Genomic DNA, 20242 nt, shown 5'->3' on the forward strand with positions numbered 1-20242 from the left:
TCCCCCGCAGCCCCCAGCAGCGGCGCCTCCAGCAGACCCTGGGCCGGGACAGGGGCCTGAAGGTCGGCCTCAGGCTGGCGGAGCTCACTCATCTCGACCAGGGCCTGATCACTGGGGTCGGGCCGCTGACGGGAGTGTGGGCAGGGGACTTCGTACCTGGGGAAGAGAAGGGTTGTGAGCGGCCTCGGCGGAGAAAGGCACCCTGGGCAGCTCTGACGAAGGCCACTTACAGGTCTCCTCTTAAAGGCTACTCTCCGGCCTCACAGGGGCACTCCTATTGGGCGGCCTGTCCCCTGCCAACCTGAAGAAGGAAGTGAGGGGGCTCCTCAGGGTGCAGCCAGCACGGCCCCAGGTTCTGGGGCTGTCAGGGGGGTGGGGTGACTTGCATGTTGTGGGGTGCCCTCTGTTCTGGGAGGGGGAGCCCCTGGGTACACACTCAGGGCACGCACCTCCCCTGGACTCCTGGCGCTGCCTGGGCCTCCTCTGCTCTGTGCCCTGACGACACGGTCTCAGACCTGGGCCTTCGCCTCCCGGTTCCTGGAGCCCCTGTAAGAGGAATGGAGGGCGCACCTCTTGTGTAGACTGTGGCACAGCTCTGGGCCTCGGTGCTGGTAGGAGGATTGGGCCGGACTCTGTGAGGTGCCCCCAGTTCTGAGTTCTGGGGTGGGAGGTCCCCTCGGGGCTCGCTCGTCGTGCTCACTGTTCCGCTTAAGAGCCTGGACCCTCCCCTTTGCAGGCCGGAGGGGAAACTCAGAACAGGACCCCGAATCTGAACAGAAAGCAGTGAGGGGGCCCCACAGGTGGCCGCACCTGCCCAGGGCCTCCCGACGGTCCTAGGACGGGGAGATGCTGGGTCCTCACCTCCTCCTCACATCCTGCCTGGCCTCCCAGCGCTGACCACAGGGGCAGGTTTCTGTTGAGGCCCCTGTTCCAGGGCTGGGGGTCTGCTCAGTCCTCCCTCGGGGTCCTGGGAGTCCACCCTCTGCGGACCTGAAGGCTCACCCCTCACACCAAACACCTGACCTCCTGAGGACTCCGACCCAGAGGTCAGGAAACATCTCATCTGCTGACCGAGCTCTGGCGCCTCCAAGGTCCCCTCGGAAGGGCAATGGATCCCTCCCTGTTTTGGTGTCTAACGTCCTCAGTCCTTCCTTCCTCGCGTGCAAGCTGCACTCTGGGCAGGACCTGAGATTGTCGCGTCTACCAGTGTGAGTCCCTGCTCCTTATACCAAGTCTCCAGTCTCTCAGAGACCTGGACTTCAGGACATCAGGACAGGCTTACCGTGCTCATCCCGCCCCTGGGCCTCCCACGGCCACCTGCAAGGGTTGTGATCTGGTGGGTCCCTTTTCTCCTCCCTCAGGGTCCCCTCCGTCCTGCCTAAGGGCCCTAAACTTTGTCTACCAGGGACCTGACATTTTACACTCTGTGCTCATGAGACCCCGCCCCTCATCCCAGATCCCCAGCTTCTCTGAGACCCGGAAGTCAGGAATGCTGATGTGTTCATCCCGCCCTATGGCCTCCCAGGGCCAACTCTCTTCTGGGGTCCAGGCTAGCCTCAGTCCTTCCTCAGAGCCCTCACCTTGACTCCACGCAGGACCTGGGATTCTCTCCCGTGCCCACCAGACACCCCAGTTATACCCCCTCCCTAGACTCTCTGAGACCCCGCCCCATACTCCCCCTCCGCAGCGTCTCTGAAACCCGGATGTCAGGAAGTACTGCATGTGCTCACCCCGCCCTATGGCTTCCCAGGGCCAACTCTTTTCTTGGGTCCAGGCTAGCGTCAGTCCTTCCTCAGGGCCCTCACCTTGACTCCACGCACGACCTGGGATTCTCTCCCATGCTCAGCAGACACCCCGACCCTTATACCGCCTCCCCAGCCTGAGACCCCACCCCGTGACCCCCTCCGCAGTGTCTCTGAGACCCGGATGTCAGGAAGTGCTACAAGTGCTCATCCCACCCTATGGCCTCCCAGGGCAAACTCTGCTCTGGGGTCCAGGCTAGCCTAAGTCCTCCCTCAGGGCCCTCACCTTGACTCCACGCAGGACCTGGGAGTCTCTCCCGTGCCCACGAGATACCCCGACCCTTATACCGCCTCCCCAGCCTGAGACCCCACCCCGTGACCCCCTCCGCAGCGTCTCTGAGACCCGGATGTCAGAAAGTGCTGCACGTGCTCATAACGCCCTATGGCCTCCCAAGGCCAACTGTGTTCTGAGGTCCAGGCCCCCCTCAGGGCACTTGCCTTGACTCAAGGCAGGACTTGGCATTCTCTCCCGTGTCCACGAGGCACCCTGACCCTTATACCGCCTCCCCAGGCTCTCTGAGACCCTGCCCCGTGCTCCCCCTCTGCAGCTTCTCTGAGATCCGGAAGTCAGGAAGTACTTCACGAGCTCATCCCACCCTATGGCCTCTCAGGGCCAACTGTGTTCTGGGATCCAAGCTCCCCTCAGTCCTACTTCAGGGTGCTCACCTTGACTCAACGCAGGACCTGGGATTCTCTCCCGTGCCCACGAGACACCCCGACCCGTATACCGCCTCCCCAGCCTCTCTGAAACCCCGCCCCGTGCCTCCCCTCTGCAGCGTCTCTGAGACCCGGATGTCAGGAACTGCTGCGTGTGCTCATCCCGCCCTATGGCCTCCCAGGGCCAACTTTGTTCTGGGGTCCACGCTCCCCTCAGTCCACCTTAAGGGCGCTCACCTTGACTCAACGCAGGACATGGGATTCTCTCCCGGGCTCACCAGACACCCAGACACTTATACCGCCACCGCATCCTCTCTGAGACCCCGCCCTGTGCTCCCCCCTCCGCAGTGTCTCTGAGACCCGGATGTCACGTAGAGCTACACGTGCTCATCCCGCCCTATGGCCGCCCAGGACCAACTCGGTTCTGGGGTCCAGGCTCCCCTCAGTCCTCCTTCAGGGCACTCACCTTGACTCCATGCAGGACCTGGGATTCTCTCGATGCCCACCAGACACCCCAACCCTTATACCGCCCACCCAGCCTCTCTGAGACCCCGCCCCGTGCTCCCCCTCCTCACCGTCTCTGAGACCCGGATGTCACGTAGTGCTACACGTGCTCATCCCGCCCTATGGCCTCCCAGGGCCAACTCTGTTCTGGGGTCCACGCTCCCATCAGTCCTCCCTAAGTGCTCTCACCTTGACTCCACGGAGGACCTGGGATACTCTACAGTGCCCACCAGACATCCCCGCCCCTTATACCCCCTCCCTCGTCTCTCTGAAATCCCGCCCCGTGCTCCCCCTCCCAATCGTCTCTGAGACCCGGATGTCAGGAACTGCTGCGTGTGCTCATCCCGCTCTATGTCCTCCCAGGGCCAACTCTGTTCTGGGGTCCAGGCTCCCCTCAGTCCTCCCTCAGCGCCCTCACCTTGACTCAACGCAAGACCTGGGATTCTCTTCCGTGCACGCCAGACACCGCGACACTTATACCCCCTCCCCAGCATCTCTAAAACCCGGATGTCTTAAGTTCTGCACTTGTTCTTCCCGCCCTATGGCCTCCCAGGGCCAACTGTGTTCTGGGGTTCAGGATCGCCTCAGTCCTCCTTCAGGGTGCTTACCTTGACTCCACACAGTACCTGGATTCTCTCCTGTGCCCGCCTGAGACCCTGCCCTTTACACCCCCTCCCCAGCGTCTCTGAGACTCGGATGTCTGGAAGTGCTGCACTTCTTCATCCCACCCTATGGTCTCCAAGGGCCAACTCTATTCAGGGATCCAGGTTCCCCTCAGTCCTCGCTCAGTGCACTCACCTTCACACCAAGCAGGAACTGTATTCTCTCCTGTGCCCGCCTGAGACCCCGCCCCTTATAACCCTTCCCCAGCCTGAGACTCTACACCTTACACCCTTTCCCCAGCGTCTCTGAGACCCGGATGTCAGGAAATGCTGCACTTGTTCATCCCGCCCTTTGGTCTCCAAGGGCCAACTCTATTCTGGGATCCAGGTTCCCCTCAGTCCTCGTTCAGTGCTCTCACCTTGACTCCAAGGAGGAACTGGATTCTCTCCTGTGCCTGCCTGAGACCCCGCCCCTTACACCCCCTCCCCAGTCTCTCTGAGACCCCGCCCCTTACACCCCTCCCCAGCATCTGAGACTGGGATGTCAGGAAGTGGTGCAGGTGCTCATCCCGCCCTATGGCCTCCCAGGGCCAACTCTGTTCTGCGGTTCAGGCTCCCCTCAGTCCTCCCTCAGGGCCCTCACCTTGGCTCCACGCAGTACCTGGATTCTCTCCTGTGCCCGCCTGAGTCCCCGCCCCTTATACCCCCTCCCCAGCCTCTCTGAGACCCTTCCACTTACACCCCCTCCCCAGGGTCGCTGAGACCCGGATGTCAGGAAGTGCTACATGTGCTCATCCCACTGTATAGCTTCCAACAACCAGCTCTGTTCTGGGATCCGGGCTCCCTTCAATCCTCCCTAAGTGCTCTCACCTTGACTCCACGCAGGACCTGGGATTCTCTCCTGTGCCTGCCTGAGACCCCGCCCCTTATACCCCTCCGTAGCCTCTATGAGACCCCACTCCTTATACCCGCACCGCAGTCTCTGTGACACCCTGACCCTTATACCCTTCCCTGCCTTCAGCCCTGGGCGGCCCTGGGGTGGAATGAGCATTTGGCAGCGAGTCCTCACTTACGTATCCGGGTCTCAGAGAGGCTTAGGAACAGGTATAAGCGTCCGGTCTCAGGTGTGCTATGGCTAGACCCCAGGTCCTGCGTGGACTCAAGGTGAGGGCCTTGAGGGAGGACTGAGGAAAACGTGGACCCCAGAACAGAGTTGGCCCAGTGAGGTCATAGGGCGGGATGAACACATCAGCACTTCCTGACTTCCGGGTCTCAGAGAAGCTGGGGACCTGGGATAAGGGGCGGGGTCTCATGAGCGCAGAGGGTAAAATGTCAGGTCCCTGGTGGACTAAGGTTAGGGCCCTTAGGCAGGACTGAGGGGACCCTGAGGGAGGACAAAAGGGACCCACCGGATCACCACCCTTGCAGGTGGCCGTGGGAGGCCCCGGGGCGGGATGAGCACGGTAGGCCTGTCCTGACGTCAGGGTCTCTGAGAGACTGGAGACCTGGTATAAGGAGCAGGGACTCACAGTGGTAGACGGGACAGTCCCAGGTCCTGCCCAGAGTCCAGCCTGCACGCGAGGAAGGAAGGACTGAGGACGTTAGACCCCAACACAGGGAGGGATCCTTTGCCCTTCCGCGGGGGCGTTGGAGGCGCCAGAGCACGGTCAGCAGATGAGATGTTTCCTAACCTTTGGGTCGGAGTCCTCAGGAGGTCAGGTGTTTGGTGTGAGGGGTGAGCCTTCAGGTCCGCAGAGGGTGGACTCCCAGGACCCCGAGGGAGGACTGAGCAGACCCCCAGCCCTGGAACAGGGGCCTCAACAGAAACCTGCCCCTGTGGTCAGCGTTGGGAGGCCAGGCAGGATGTGAGGAGGAGGTGAGGACCCAGAATCTCCCCGTCCTAGGACCGTCGGGAGGCCCTGGGCAGGTGCGGCCACCTGTGGGGCCCCCTCACTGCTTTCTGTTCAGATTCGGGGTCCTGTTCTGAGTTTCTCCTCCGGCCTGCAAAGGGGAGGGTCCAGGCCCTTAAGGGGAACAGTGAGCACTTCGAGCGAGCCCCGAGGGGACCACCCACCCCAGAACTCAGAACTGGGGGGACCTCACCGAGTCCGGCCCAATCCTCCTACCAGCACCGAGGCCCAGAGCTGTGCCACAGTCTACACAAGAGGTGCGCCCTCCATTCCTCTTACAGGGGCTCCAGGAACCGGGAGGCGAAGGCCCAGGTTTGAGGACCGTGTCCTCGGGGTACAGAGCAGAGGAGGCCCAGGCAGCGCCAGGAGTCCAGGGGAGGTGCGTGCCCTGAGTGTGTACCCAGGGGCTCCCCCTCCCAGAACAGAGGGCACCCCACAACATGCAAGTCACCCCACCCCCCTGACAGCCCCAGAACCTGGGGCCGTGCTGGCTGCACCCTGAGGAGCCCCCTCACTTCCTTCTTCAGGTTGGCAGGGGACAGGCCGCCCAGGAGGAGCGCCCCTGTGAGGCCCGAGGGCAGCCTTTAAGAGGCGACCTGTAAGTGGCCTTCGTCAGAGCTGCCCAGGGTGCCTTTCTCCGCCGAGGCCGCTCACACCCCCTCTCTACCCCAGGTATGAGGTCCCCTGCCCACACCACACTCCCGTGGGCGGCCCGACCCCAGTGATCAGGCCCCCGGTCGAGATGAGTGAGCTCCGCCAGCCTGAGGCCGACCTTCAGGCCCCAGTCCCGACCCAGGGTCCGGTGGAGGCGCCGCTGCTGGGGGCTGCGGGGGAGAAGGCCACATCCCCCTGGTCCTCCGCCTCCCCTGGGGCCCCCTCCTTCTCCACCTATGCGGAGTCCTTGCCCCAGGAGGCACTTGTTGTGCTGATGGCTGACCTGGTGGCGTTCCTGCTCAAGTATCGCCCCAGGGAGCCGACCTCCAAGGCGGAGATGCCGAGTACGGTCCTCCGGGAGCATCGGGACCACTTCCCCGTGGTCTTCAGCCACGCTTGCGAGTGCATGCAGCTGGTGTTTGGCTTGGACGTGAAGGTGGTGGACCCCCGCGAGCGCACCTACGTCCTGGTCCCCACCCTGGGCCTCACCTGGGATGCGGTGCTGAGCGACGGGCAGAGCACGCCCGAGGCCGGCCTCCTGGTGCTGGTCCTGGGCGTGATCACCCTGTTCGGTGACCGCGCCCCTGAGGAGGAGGTGTGGGGAGTGCTCGGCAACATGGGGGTGTGTGCCGGGAGGGAGCCCTGCATCTATGGGGAGCCCGGGGAGCTGCTCACCGAAGTGTGGGTGCAGGAGGGCTACCTGGAGGACCGGCAGGTGCCCCACAGCGACCCTGCCCGCTACGAGTTCCTGTGGGGTGCCCGGGCCTACGCGGAGACCAGCAAGTGGCAGGTCCTGGAGCATCTGCTCAGGGTCAGTAGCTTGGATCCCAGGTCCTTCCCATCCCTGTGTGCAGAGGGTGTGAGCGACGAGGAAGAGGGAGCCTGAGCCAGAGCAGCAGCCAGGCTCCTTCCAGGCCCAAGTTCACTGGTAGCAAGTGAGGCTGGTCCTTCACTCTGAGTCTGAAGAGAGAGCGGTCGAGTTTCCAAGTAGTGAGGGCCCCTGCGAGTGGGGGGAACATGGTGTGTAGCATCTTTGGGTTCCTGTTGTGTAAGATGACATGGAATATCATCTGTGTTTTCTTTAGGAGTTTTTAATATGGTAATCCGTTTAATGGAATAGTAAACAAGCTTCAGTATCTAACTTTGTGAATGACATTGACTAGAATGTGTTTATAATTACCCAGTTTAAGAACAAGAGTTTTGCTGTTTTGTAAAAGAGACTGGGAAATCTCCCATTTCATTTTGTGACCCTGAAGCAGATAACACGGAATTGGAATCAGAACTGCTCTGGAAATGTGAAAGTACTTAGCAGTAATATAGATGGGGAAAGAATTAGAAAAATAAAAGTAATCGTAGTGAGTTTTTGCTTCTTATCCTGCCTGTCTGTCATTCTGTAAAACTAAGCTATCTCTGTTTAGTTGGATTTGCATGGTGATTTACGAAAGTATGAAAAAACTGATTTGAGTAAGTAAGGCCCCTGCTCTCTGGCTTATTTATTCGGCAGACCTCCACGGAGCCTCTGCTCTCCGGAAGGCCCTGTGTTACTAGCGGGAACGCTAGGAAAAGCAGGACACACTCACACGTAGAGTGATGGTCTAGGAGCCGCTGTCTCATGAGGAAGGTGGTGAGACGTCCCCTAAGTCCCACAGAACAAGTCCACATGGGACGAGGCGGTGGGGCTCCAGGAGCGAGCCCTGGAGTGTTAAGTGCCCCGAGCCAGGGCAGTTTGGGGCTTTGGGAAGCGGGGCTTCCTTCTGTGGGGAGGTGACGGTGATGAAGCTGGGTGGTGGCAGCAGCCAGACCTGCAGGCGGTGTGACTTGGGTTTGGGGGGAAAGTCTGAAATGCGACATTACCGTGAGGTGTCCTTCTGGAGCACGGATGAACCCGAGAGAAATCTCATACTCGGGCAGGAAGGAAGGGGTCCCGGCTCTGGTCGCATTGCACTTGACCATAGTGAAGAAGTAGGTGTTATATATGCAACAGCTGGAGAAACGCGGTCACACTCCCTTGACGTGATGCCCAGAAGTCCGTGGACAGGCCCTCTTTTCCCTGTTCTTGGGGGAACCAGAACCCAAGGTGCTAATTAGCTTTAATCGTTATCGTGACTGTACTTTGGCAATTGTAATCAAGGACTCGATGTCTGGCGGGGCTGAAATGAAGCAAAGGAACGGTCTGGATGGAAGAGCATCTGGGAGGGATGCAAAGCCTTGTTCCTTGATTCTATTTCCTGGAGCTCCGTGTTGTATCTCGCTGGGAACACCCCTCCGCGCCCGAATTTAACACACCCTCTAACTGGGAACATTTCCTTAGTTTTATTGATGAAACATCTTGTTTGGCTCATTAGCTTTTCCACATCCTATTGAGCTGCATATTCTCTGACATGACCGGGACAAGAAACCGCCCAACCAAACGCCAGAGGAGAGAGGGGAAGGGTCTGAGGCCGAACAATATGAGAGATACCTGCCAATCATCGAAGTTCCAACAGACGCCAGGCCCTGTGAGCCGCTCTACGTAGCTCACACACATCCCTGCAGCCCGAGACAGGGCTCATCACACCCATTCGCTTCACGGGTGAGGAACCTGAGGCCACGGGGCTTGGGAATCTTCCCAGGATCACGTGCTGGTAAGTGACGGCGTGGGGACCAGAGCCCTGGTCTGAATTCCTCTCGAGCACACGCTGTTCCCACCCACCCCAGCCCGTGGCTGACCTTCTGACTGGCGATTCATTGCTCTTCTCAGTGTCACACGGCGTCTTTCAGTTGACAAAAAGCAGGCCCAAGAAAGGAAGGTGCCAAGGAGAAGCAGAGACAGTGTGGGGCTCGTCTGTGGTTTGTTGAGATCTGACACCGCCAGGTGCCGGCATTTCCGTCCAGTCCCGGCACCTTCCCGTGTGACGGCGCCCTGTCCCTGCTCCTGCCCTGGGGCCCTCCTGTCCAACGGGAACCTGGCCTGCTGAGCTGCTCATGGCTGAGCCACGGGGAGGGAGGGACTGAGACTGCCTGGGACTGACTGTAAGGCCCCAGTGCCTACTGGGATAAGGCCCCTGCAGCAGCCTCCTCAGATACTGGAGGGAAGTTAACGCCGGCAGACACCCCGAGACCCTGGCGGCAGCGAGGGAGGGGAGCGGCTGGGGGGCCTCTGGGCTGGGGGCATCAGGGCACGGAAGCCAAGGGCAGGGGCTGGAGGGCGAGGCTGGGAAAGGCAGGCCTTGGACGTCGCCAGGGCTTGTGCCTGCCCAGCTGAAGGGTCCCGAGACCCGGCTGAGAAAGACCCCACGGTGCCACACAAACCCACCGCCGGGGCCCAGCTGGCACCTGGGAGGGAGGGGGACCAGGAAGGAGGCAGTTCCTACGGGACCCAGGGGGCGAGGGAGGGCCCGAGGAGGGGGGCAGCAGGCAAGGCCACACAGGCAGGCTCGGCCCGAGGAGGCCCCAGCCTTTGGGCCCCTTCCGAGGAGCCACCGACGGCCTCCGCCAAAATTCGCAGCCTCCGAGGTCATGTCCCTACAGGAGGAACTGACCTGAAGAATGCTTTGTAAACCAGTTTAGAAGCATAAAGACCAGGGAGCAGGCCCGAATCTAGGCCCGGGAGCTCCATCCAGGATGCCAGTCCTTAGGCTGAAAGGCACCTCGGGCGATCCTCCCGCACACCCTCTTAGCTCTCCCCTTTCAGAAATAGGGCAGCGGCGCTCACAGAGGGCAGATGACCCTGCTTAGTGGCGGAGCTGGGACAGGGACCTAGGATCCTCGCAGACGGGCCTTTCCAAGGTGCCGCTCTGTCCCCTACACAGTGACTATGAAGGACAAAGTCGCCCACAACGGCCAGAGAACACGCATCACCAAACCCACCATCCTATCCTCCCACCTGCGGTGAAGACAGACGACTCTCATTCGGGTTTCGGCGCGTCCGACACCCAGACCCTCATCTATTTCCAAATGCACGTGGACGGGGGCTTCTCCCGGTCACGTCTAGGTTGGCAAGTAGGAAATTACCTTGGGACTGAGTCTGTGTCACGTAGGCCCGTTCAAAAGCGTCGAAGCTGAAAGCAAACAAGATCATTCTATGTATCCTCAAGGTAACAGCAGGGACAGGGCCCCGGGGGGTGGGGGTGGAGGGGGGCAGGGGCGGGCGTGAGGAAGGAGAGCAGGGCTGGCCTGGGCGCGCACCAGTGAAATGCTTGCTTTCAATGGGACAGGCTACACGCCGAAGCCCCAGATCAAGTCCTTCAAAGGGCAAGTACCCACGGAGACCCAAGGTGGACGTGGGAGGCCAGGATCGAGGGGAGCAGAAGCCAAACCACCCCACTGCGGAAAGGAAACAGGGCTTTCGAGGCAGCCTCCAGGGAGGCTGAATCCGACGGTCTGGGAAGGCGATGGGAAAAGGACGCACGCAGGTGTTCCAAAAGTGAGCGCTCTTGGGCCACGAGGAGGGCTTCTGCGGGAAGAAATGGACGCTGAAGACAATCCCTCTGTGATCCGCACAGGGATGAGGTCTGGGGGCAGGCAGAGCCCAAAAGGAGGCTCGATGCCCAGCGGAGGGCACGTGGCTACGCCCTCCCACGCGGCGTCGTGGGCAGGGCTGTGTCTGAGGTGCTTGGGGAACACTCGAGTTGAATGTGAGGTCGTGCACAGCCCTACTCTGGGGACAGCTTGACCTGGGAGGCAGGAAATCAGGACCCTTTGTTTGGGCCCATCTGAGCGGGACCGACCAGCTGGCAGGAGCAGCTGCAAGCGACCAGAGCCGGAAGGGGGATGGGCACCGACTCAGGCTAGGCCAACCAGCCCGCTAGGGAGCCCCATCCTCTGGGAGGGAGAGTCGCCAGGGGCCCACGTGATCCCTGTGGCCTCAGTGGCAGCCAAGCTACGCCTCGCCAGGGCCTGGCCCTTGAGCAAATCGGAAGCCAGCATCAAGGGATGGGAGTGGAGACAGGATCACGTTTCTCAACCCATCCGGGGCCTGGCCCCTTGAAACAAGGTGCCTGGCGGCAGACGGAAGTCTTTCCCGGGAACTTGAACCACACTTTTCGAGACTTTCAGAAAAACAGCCAGGCGCCTGGGACCCCGTCCCCATCCCCTCCCCTACACTTGGCCAGGGCTCCCTCTCCAGACCGCCTCGGTGACATCACGCGACCAATAAAGAAGACTGCGACTTGAGTGGCTGGCTGCCCCACTACCGAGATTCTAGAATCTTGCGGACAGTATTTACTGGGCATCCCCGCTCTGGTCCAAGGCATTTCTGCCCTGAGAGTTCAGTGATACGGTCTCGGGTGGAGAATGCTCCCAATCGAGACTGGCTCCATGGCTAGTCAGAGTAGCGATGAGCTGTGTACAGCCATGCTGGGCCCATCGGCTGACGCAGAGCCAGCAACGTGGGTCCCCTCTCGTGCGTCTCCGCATCCCAATGTGGATTCAAGGGAGAGTTCGGAGAAGCAGGGTGACCAAGCCGAGAGCCCAGATCCCGGCTCCCAAGACAACCCGCCACCACAGGGCGCAGACTACGGTGTGGCCAACCAGAGTATTCTTCAGCTCTCCCTCCCAAGAAAGCTCTGGAGGATGGTGGAGGATCCCGCCTTCACCTCTGTGCGCTGGAATGACAAGGGAGATATGGTGATCATCAAGGAAGACCTCTTCCAGAGGGAGGTTCTTCACCGCAGAGGCGCAGACAGGATTTTCAACACAGACAGCTTGACGACTTTCATCCGCCAAATGAACCGGTACGGATTCAGCAAAATATGCCTGACCAGCCACTCTCCAGGGAAAAAGAGGCTGATGGTAAAGCAGAAAGCCCTTCCATTGCCCATGTTCTCTTGTTACTCGAACACCTCCCGGGGAGGCCAGATGGGCCACGTGCTGAACGGGTTTCATTTCGGAGAGTAACTTTCCTCACGTGAGAAGGTAGTTAAGGAAAGATGAGAAAGTAGAGCCTGTGGTATTCAGCCACAGCCCCTTAGAGGGGACCTGCAGGTGTGCCTACAGACCCTCTCGAGAGGCCACGAGATGTCAGGTAGCGACAGTAACACCTCGACCGAGGCTCGCCTCGGGGAGCTCTAGGGAGCGCACACTCCAGGGCGGAATAACCCGCCAGGAACTTAAAGAGACCTTTTCTCCACAGTCAGATAAGACCATTATGATGGACGGGGGTGGGCGGGGAGGAGTGGGTATTTTCTCCCAGAATGGCTAAAGTGATTCGTTTCATTGCAGATCTTCTGCAACTCCAACTTTCAGAGAGACAAGCCTCTGCTCATCGAGAACATTCAGAGGGAATGCAAGCTGGGAGCAACTGATCAGCCCGGGACCAGCGCAACAGCCCCAGAGGGAAAGAAGCCGGTGGCTGCTACTAGACGCTCCCCACAAATCCCTTACAACGATTCCACCACCCAGAAGAAAGCCCCGGGTGCTCAGGGGCCCAGCGCTACCCAGTCTTTCCTGTCCTCTAGCACGTGCTCTACGAGCGGTGGAGCGCGATGGGCCAGGGAACACCATCCCCCCAGTGAGCAGGGCGGCCTGAGTGGGCAGGGCACTCCCTGGAATGTCACTTCTGTGCCCCCGGTATGGCACCAGGGAACTGCCCGCCAGCCCCACGCTTTACCCGGCTTATGGCTCGGAGATGTCTCTGTACAACAGCTGTCTCTCCCTCCTGCTGCGGGCCCTTTTAGCTACGTCCCCAAACAAGGTCCCTGAGGTGGACGAGGAGTAGGGGGGCTCCTCAGATTGCAGGCGTGCTCTCCGCGAACAGTGCAAGGACCACTGCGATCCCTGAGCTCGCAGGCCCCTGGGGACACACAAAAAGCCCCATCTCATAACCAAGAATCTACTTTTGTCTCTAATAAAGAAAAGCCAAAGTCCACGGGAGTAAATGAAGAATCGAACGAGAAGTGCGAGTCTTGTGTCCTTTCTAACTGTCCGTACTATTCACACATCTCAGTGGACGGGCCCGACGAGGCTGGAAACCCACAGCCCCGGCAGGCTTTGGTCCCCGCCGTCCCCTTTCGTTTGAAGCAGCAGCATTTCCCACGCTCAGCCAGGGACGCGGCTCGGGAGCGCTGAGGCCAGCCCAGGACAGGCTGGTCCCTGGGCCTTGCCTGCTAGTCGGGAGGCAGCGCAGCCTGGCTCCTGACCTCAGGGGTGTCACCTTCCATTAGTCATGCATCCTGAAGCAGAAGGAGCCTCCTCCTGGGTCCCCCTACGATGCCACAAGTTTCTGATCCGCAGCTGAGCGTGTGTCCAGCCCACCATCCAGGGGCCTCCCAAAGAGGCCCGCCGGAAAGGAGGGCCATCCCACCCACCAAGGTAGGCGTGCACACTGCCGTCTGCCTCAGAAGAGACGGGCCCTTCCCAGCCGACACCTGGGGGACAGCCCAGCACCTTCAGAGGTGACAACCCCTAGAAAGCTTGCTGACAAATGGCCCCAAACCCCACAGAGAAGTAAGAGATTTCCACAAAGCGAGCGCCAGCCCTTTTCACTTTGCCGTCAGAGCTGTATTTAGGAGCCTGTCTTTGGACGTGAAGTGGCCGGGCAGCACGTCTAACACACACGCTTCGTGAGCCAAGGGACGCTTTACAACAGGGCCAGGGTCACCTGCAAGGACAGACCGCGCCCTGTTTCTGGGCCTGTGGTCCTCTCCCGCGTGCACGAGGCCCGCCACTGGCCTTCCCCCATCGTTCGTTCCCCAGACGCAGTCCAAACATCTGGGAGTTCTGACCAGGCCAAAGAGGGGAAAACGCTAACCGGTCCCCTCAAAACACATTTCTCTCAACCACCCAGAACCAGCAGGGCCAAAACGAGTGGCACTGCGATCTTTTCCTAAAGGTCAAAGTCCTCGAGACTCTGTTGCTGAGCCCAGAGCGGCATCGCACAAGGAGAGGCCCAACCCCCGCCCCTGCACCAGGTGGGCACGTCTGCCTCCGTGAACAGCACGGAGCGGGCAGCGCTCCCCGGGGCAGGGCCGATTCGGACCGAACCAGACGTGCACGTCCAGGGCGTGAAGGTGAGTGGACGGTGGCACAACGAGCCGGTCTCTCGGTCACCTTCCTCTCGAGAGCCCAGTCTGGTCAGGCCTCCTGCCCAAAGGGGATCAGGTGCGCGGGGATGTCCACCTGGAAGACGTCCCTCCCGCCTCTCCCGGGGACAGGCCGCAGCAGCCAGCGGGGGTTGGCAAGCGCAGTCAGGTACTTCTGCTGCAGGTTGAGCAGCAGGGCTCGATTCTCCAGCTCCGCGACCTCGTTGGGACCTAAGTCTTCCGGGCACAGCGAAGTGTCCCCAATGTCAACCAGCCCTGTGCACAAAGGCAGAAGCACACAGATGGAGAACAAGGTGATTCAAATCACGACCGCTAGAGACCAAGACCACGTCATCGAGGGGACCCGGGGTGAACTGGGTCCCTCTGGCCGAGCACTTCCCACCCGCCAACCTCGGTTCAGGGAATTGGGGGCGAGGCCGAGGGAGGGAGGGAGGGAGGGAGGGAGGGAGGGAGGGAGGGAGGGAGGGAGGGAGGGAGAGAGCAATGAAAAGGAGAGGCCTGGTCCCCCACGACCCCACCAAGGCCCGACCGCTGCAGGCAGCAGGTACAGGTCAGGAGGGCCCCGGGCCGCCGCTGCGGGGAGCCTACGGGCAATCAGGTCCCTGAGCGATCCACCGGGGGCCAGCGGTTGATGTGGGACCTGCCCCCGCCGGGGGCTTTAGGGGACTTCCTCAGGATGCCGCGGGCGGCGGGGGTGAGGCAGGCCCGCGAAGCCGGGCGGGCAGCCCGAGTCCCCAGGTCCCCCTCACACGCAGCTCTGGCTACCGTGCTGCCTCCCGCGGGCTCTGCCACGGCGCGCACACACACGCGTGTACACGTGCGCGCGCACACGTACACACACGGAGGCGAGCGCCACGGGCAGAGCCGGACCCGCCTCTGCCTCTCGGAGCACAAAGGGGGACTGGGGCCCAGAGTGGCGGGGAGGGGACCTTCCCGGCCCCTCCGAAGGCGAGGTGCCTCAGGAAAACGAACCCTAACCCCACACCGACCGGTTCAAAAGGAAACGAGGCGCCAAAGCCCCGGGTGAGACCCTGGGGGGCAGCCCCGGGAGGCGATCGTCAGTCACTTGCCGGCTATCACTCCGCGGCCGAACTTCTCCCCGTCCCGCAGCAAGGCCTGGATCTGCGCGGGGCTCATCCCCAGCCTCTCGGCCAGCAGCTCCCTCCAGGCCGCGTCCTCCCAGTCCCTGTGCGCGATGTGGACGGCCAGGGTGCGGTGCCGGTGGCCGCTCAGCACGGGCCGCCACCGCGTCTCCAGGGTCTTCACCCCATTTAAGATGAAACCCGCATGAGGCTGCCGGAAGGACAGGCAGCCGAACTTCATCTCCCAGAGCTCCCAGGGCCTCACGCGCCTGTGGAAACACAGAACCGGAACGGTCAAGCAGCCTGACGTGCCGGCCTCCGAGCTCACGACCCGTGGGCCTGACCTCAGCCCCGTGGGCCCCCCGGGCGCCAGCCCCTTCCATCCGTCTCCGCGCCCGTCAGCTCACAGGGGGTGCCGACCGGGGGGATCCGTCCATCAGATGGTGTCCGCGGGGAGCTCACAAGGGAGGCCGGGACAGCGAGAGAGAGGCGTGTGGGCAATTCCACGACAGAGGGCACTGGGCCCCGGGCGGCAGAGAGGAGGGAGGGAGGGCTCCTTGGCTTCACAGCCCAGTGGCCGGGCTCTGGCCCTCTCCCGGCACAGACAGGGACAGTCCTGGGCCTGGCTTCTCCCCTGCCCCCGGCCCCGCAGCTCCCTGGCCCTGCCGCTGCCCATGCTCCGCGGATCCCCCATCTTACCCCAGGGCTGCTGAGTGCAAATCCTTGGCAACCAACCTTGGCTCGGCCCTGGGGACGGGATGCCCTGGCTCTCACATGGCCCTGCCAGGTGTCTCTTCCCCGCGCGCCTTGGGAGCCACCCTCCTCCCACCCCTTCCCGCACCACCGCTTCCACCCCGGCCCGGAGCCCGAGAAAGGATACGTGACGGCAGGAACTACCGGCACTGGTGCGCGCTCCGTCTCCACGCCAGGACCTGGGACGGGCACCATCCAGGGATCATAGTATTCAATCCTCAAATAACCCGGGAGGTTACCGTCACCCCGCTCTGCAGCTGAGGAGGCGCCGAAGGATAGAGAGACAGCGCATGGTTCCAGGGGACCTGACTCCACGCACCCCCGTCCTCGCCCGCTTTCCTTGTACCTGGGGGGCTGGGGGGAGGGTCCCTGCTCGCTGAGGACAGAGGAGCAGGGGAGCCGCGGGCCTGAAAGTCAGCCGGGTCACGGCACCGCACGGAGCCTCCACTTCCACGTGGCTGTGAGGACGGGGGACAAGGCCGCAAAGGCAGCCAGTCCAGGACCTTCCAGGGCTTTCCTTCCCCGAGCAGAGCAGAGACACATTTCTCTCCAGGGCCCATGAGGCTCCACATGGTCTGGCTCCTCCCCCTGGCTGCCTGCTCTCCTTGCCCCTGGATTCACCCCCTGCAGCCATGAAGGCCTTCCTTCCATCCCTGGAACGTTCCACGTGTGCTCCTACCTCAGAGCCTTTGGAGAGTGTTAGGGGTCACACCGTGCCCCTGAAATTCACGTGCTGGAATCTCAACCCCAAGTTCCTCAGAGTGTGACCCTACCTACAAAGCAAAGGTCTTCACAGGGGTGATCAAGGTCCGATGAGCTCATTAGGGTCGACCCTCCTCTAACAGGACTGATGTCCCCATAAAAAGGGGCCAGTTAGAGACAGACCGGCACACAGGAGAGCCAGCAAAGCCCCGGGAGTGAGGGGGGCGGGATGGGACAGATTCCCTCCACAGCCCTCACAAGAGCCACCACCGGCGGCACCTAGATCTCGGGCTTCTGGCCTCCAGAACCGCAAGGCGATACGTTCTGTAGTTCAAGCCACCCAGGCCGTGGGACTCTGACACGACTGCCCGGGCGAGCGATCACAGAGGGTCAGCCCTGTCCTGGACACCTCTGCACGCGGGGGTGGGGGATGACTTCTCTGCTCACAGCACCTCGGGGACACTGCTTCACGTCCGGACGTCTCCATCTGTCCTATTTTCACCGCCCACACGGTACCCCGTCGTCGGCTGTCCCACAGGTTACTGACTCTTCCCCCGCCGAAGGGGACTCACAGACTGCTTGGCACTTTCTGCCCCTCTAGACACTCAACACGACCACACACTCGCTAACTGAAGCCCCGGGTCGGAGGAGGCCCGCGTCACACGGCACACATCCCGAGATGCTGACACACGCCAGCAAACGGCCTTCCGCAAAGGCTCCCCCACGTACACTCTGCCAGCCACGGGCGAGGCTGCCGTGCCCTCACGCACTGGCGGGCCCCCGAGCATCATCACCCCGCTTAACCTCTGCCAACCTGACGGGTGACAAAGGGTCGCCCTCCTCACTGCATTGGGGTTAGTTACGAGGGAGGCTGGCCAGTCCCTGGGGCCTGGCCGTTTCTCTGGCTCCTACTGGGGTGTGTGACTGGATCCCAGGCTCGCCTGCGGTTTCCGCCCCTCAGCTTCTCAGCCTGCCCCTTCCTCACGGGCGCCACCAGATCACAACCACGGGACCCGAACCGTGCGGGCGGAATCCCTGGGGAGAGTCCCTCGGGAAGAAGGCGGCTGAGTGCCCTCCTACCTCTCGACGCAGAGGGTGCCTGCTTGGTGGCCGGAGGAGAAAACACTCTTCCACTTGTCTGGGCGTCTTCACCTGCACGAGAACCAGAGGGACAAGGAGAAAAGTCATCAGCCACAAGACAGCAATGCCGGCCAAGAAACCACAACGGTCTTCTTCTCGGCAGGGACCGGAGACCACCAGGACCCAGGAGGGCCCAACCGATGAGAAACACACGTGCCTCCTCCCTCAGGGTTGGTTCTGCTCATCAAGGCAACGGCCCTGTCCCCGCCCGGCTGGGTCGGGGACCCCACGATGCCTCAGCCCGCAGCACAGAAGCCCATCCCACAGCACAGAAGCCCATCCCACAGGAGTGATGGTGACCTTACAGCCCAGCAGCTCCCGCATCCAACAGGAGAAAACGACACCTCTCCTCACAGTGCCACGCGGGAAGGATCTGGAGAGCCCCATACTCCGTGACCCTCAATGGACTCCTGGGTGGGCCCCGCCGAGAGGGGAGCCGCGGACAGGCAGCTGAGCCCCGCAGGGCAGGGAGGTGGGTGGGGGGTGGGGGGTGGGGGGTGGGTTGTGGGGGCTGGGGGGTGGGGGCGGTGCCCGTGGGAGGCGGGAGGGCAGGACTGCGGGCAGCTGGTGCGTGTGGACCAGCGCATCGCGGGACGCACACGTGGAAGGATGGCGGGCGGGCACGGTGGCGGTGGAGGGGACAGGAAGGTGCAGCCTCGGCCGCCCCGCGCGCGCTCCCCGACGCAGATCCCGGGAAACTCCCACCCGGAGGTACCGTCCGCGGGCGCGGCGGGTCCTGGCTCCTTGTGGGCGGGGCGAGTCGCGGGCGCGGTGGGACGGCCCGGCTGCGGCCACCGGGAAGGACGGTCGTCCGCCTCGGGGAACCGGGACCGGTGACAGGCAGCCGCGCCCGCAAGCGCTGACGCTCCTTATTTCCGGGGTGAACGCATGCACGTACACACGTACGCACGCACGTACGCACGCACGCAGGCACGTAGACACGCACTTACGAACAATCGCGCATTTGCCGCAGGCTCCGGCCGCTAGGAGACAGAGTAGGAGGCGCCAGGCCATGCGGCGCGCGGAAGGCCAGGCCGCTCGGAGGTCCGAGACCGGCGGCGTGGAGCGGCACCCAGAGGAGGACCAGGAAGTGGGCGGGGGAGCGGGTCGGAAGAGAAGGGGCGGGGCTGTGGCGAATAGCTGGGGAGGAGCTGGGGGAGGGGCAGGGCGGAGGTGGGAGGAACGGGGGGAGGAGTATTTGGGGCTGAAGTGTGGGAAAGAGCTGGGTGCGGAGGAGCTTCTGGAGAAGGAGGCAGAACTGAGGAGGAGTGGGGCCGAGCTGAGGAAAAAGCCGGGCAGCTGCGGGGCGGGGGCGGGGGCGGAGCTGACAGGGATGGAGCTTGGGCCCCTGGGAACCCATGGAGGGTGGGCGAGGCCAGCTCAGTGGCGGAGGCCAGGCAGTGCCCTTTTGAGTCCCTTGCCTTAGGCGTCCAGTCCGCGCCGCAACAGTCGGCAAGGGTCAAAGTGGAAGCGACCCAGGGTCCTTAGCGACCGAATCCGAGCCTCAGAATGGACCCCAGGGGACAGGGATGCGGGGTGGGGGGGGGGGGGAGAGGGGAAGGGGAGGGCGGGGGAGAGGGCGGGGCCTCTGGGCTGAGTCTTGCACCTCTGGGCTGAATGCCCAGGCCACCTCCCGTCCAAGCCATCCTGGGACTGCTGGCCGAGTCCTGAGGGACAGTCTTTATCTGGCCTTTTCTGAGGTGAGAAGAAAATTTCTCACTCCGTTTCCTGTCGCGCCTGGGACCTGGCATGTCCCAAACAAAGCCAACTTCCCCTTCAGAGCTGTTTCCTGTCCTCTTCCTCCCAGTGGGGGGACGGGGGGCGGGGCCTCAGCCCACTCAGTGCCGCCCACCTGGCTCTGCTCCTCCTTGCTTTGCTTAGGCGGCCCTCCGTCCCATTTCCTTGGTGACCAAGTCCGGTGTCCCTGCCTCCCAAGTGCCTGATGAGAATAAATGCTCCTCTTTCTGTCCCCACTGCTACTGGCTGACTTCAGGCCTCGTGACCCAGGGCCGGTGCTGCTGTCACCTGAGTCTCCCCACCGGCCGGGACGCCTCCTGTCTCTCCTCCTCCAGTGGGTGCCCCACAGGCCATCGGTTCCGTGTCACACCGCACATCTGTCCTCATCAACCCCGGGCTGAAGACCCTGCCGAGCCCTCTCCTGTTTAAGCCCCAACACCCCCCTGGTGCCCTGGGAGGGCCTTCGAGTGGCCCCAGCTCTCCGTCCTTGTCGCCCAACACCCTGGGTGCCTGTGCTGTCCGTGCACGCTGCACGCACGCGCTCTGCGCGTCTCTACACTTTGGCACGTGCGGTTCCCGCTCCTGGAGCCCTGGTTCCTCTTGTCCTGGCAAGCTCCTGTCCTCCTCCCAGGCACAACTGTAACGTCCCCTTCTCCGCCCGCCGCGAGCGTCAGGAGC

General features: G+C 62.3%; 2 protein-coding genes across 13 annotated transcripts; one reads left to right on the forward strand and one right to left on the reverse strand.

The window, feature by feature from the left end:
- The first annotated feature begins 6217 nt into the window (after positions 1-6217).
- LOC116747243 (melanoma-associated antigen 10-like) lies at positions 6218-7015 on the forward strand. Its single transcript, XM_032619021.1, has one exon. It carries the CDS (start codon positions 6218-6220, stop codon positions 7013-7015), a length of 798 nt encoding a protein of 265 aa, XP_032474912.1.
- Positions 7016-8232: 1217 nt separating this feature from the next.
- On the reverse strand, positions 8233-18956 carry EOLA2 (endothelium and lymphocyte associated ASCH domain 2). 12 transcript variants are annotated; one of them, XM_032619244.1, is made up of 7 exons: positions 18543-18710; positions 18128-18200; positions 17768-17839; positions 15640-16242; positions 15221-15501; positions 14227-14405; positions 13585-13708 (listed from the first exon to the last, which is right to left on the reverse strand). In XM_032619244.1, the coding sequence occupies exons 5-7, from the start codon at positions 15471-15473 to the stop codon at positions 13688-13690; spliced, it is 453 nt and encodes a 150-aa protein (XP_032475135.1). In that variant the 5' UTR covers positions 15474-15501; positions 15640-16242; positions 17768-17839; positions 18128-18200; positions 18543-18710; the 3' UTR covers positions 13585-13687. The 12 variants fall into 12 exon arrangements, with proteins under 12 accessions (XP_032475129.1, XP_032475125.1, XP_032475124.1 ...); XM_032619238.1 differs by lacking the exons at positions 13585-13708; positions 18128-18200 and adding an exon at positions 8233-11714 and having other exon boundaries at positions 18543-18711; XM_032619234.1 differs by lacking the exons at positions 13585-13708; positions 15640-16242 and adding an exon at positions 12024-12901 and having other exon boundaries at positions 18543-18711.
- Positions 18957-20242: the final 1286 nt, after the last annotated feature.

This window comes from Phocoena sinus, chromosome X (genome assembly GCF_008692025.1).
Source record: "Phocoena sinus isolate mPhoSin1 chromosome X, mPhoSin1.pri, whole genome shotgun sequence".
NCBI lineage: Eukaryota > Metazoa > Chordata > Mammalia > Artiodactyla > Phocoenidae > Phocoena > Phocoena sinus.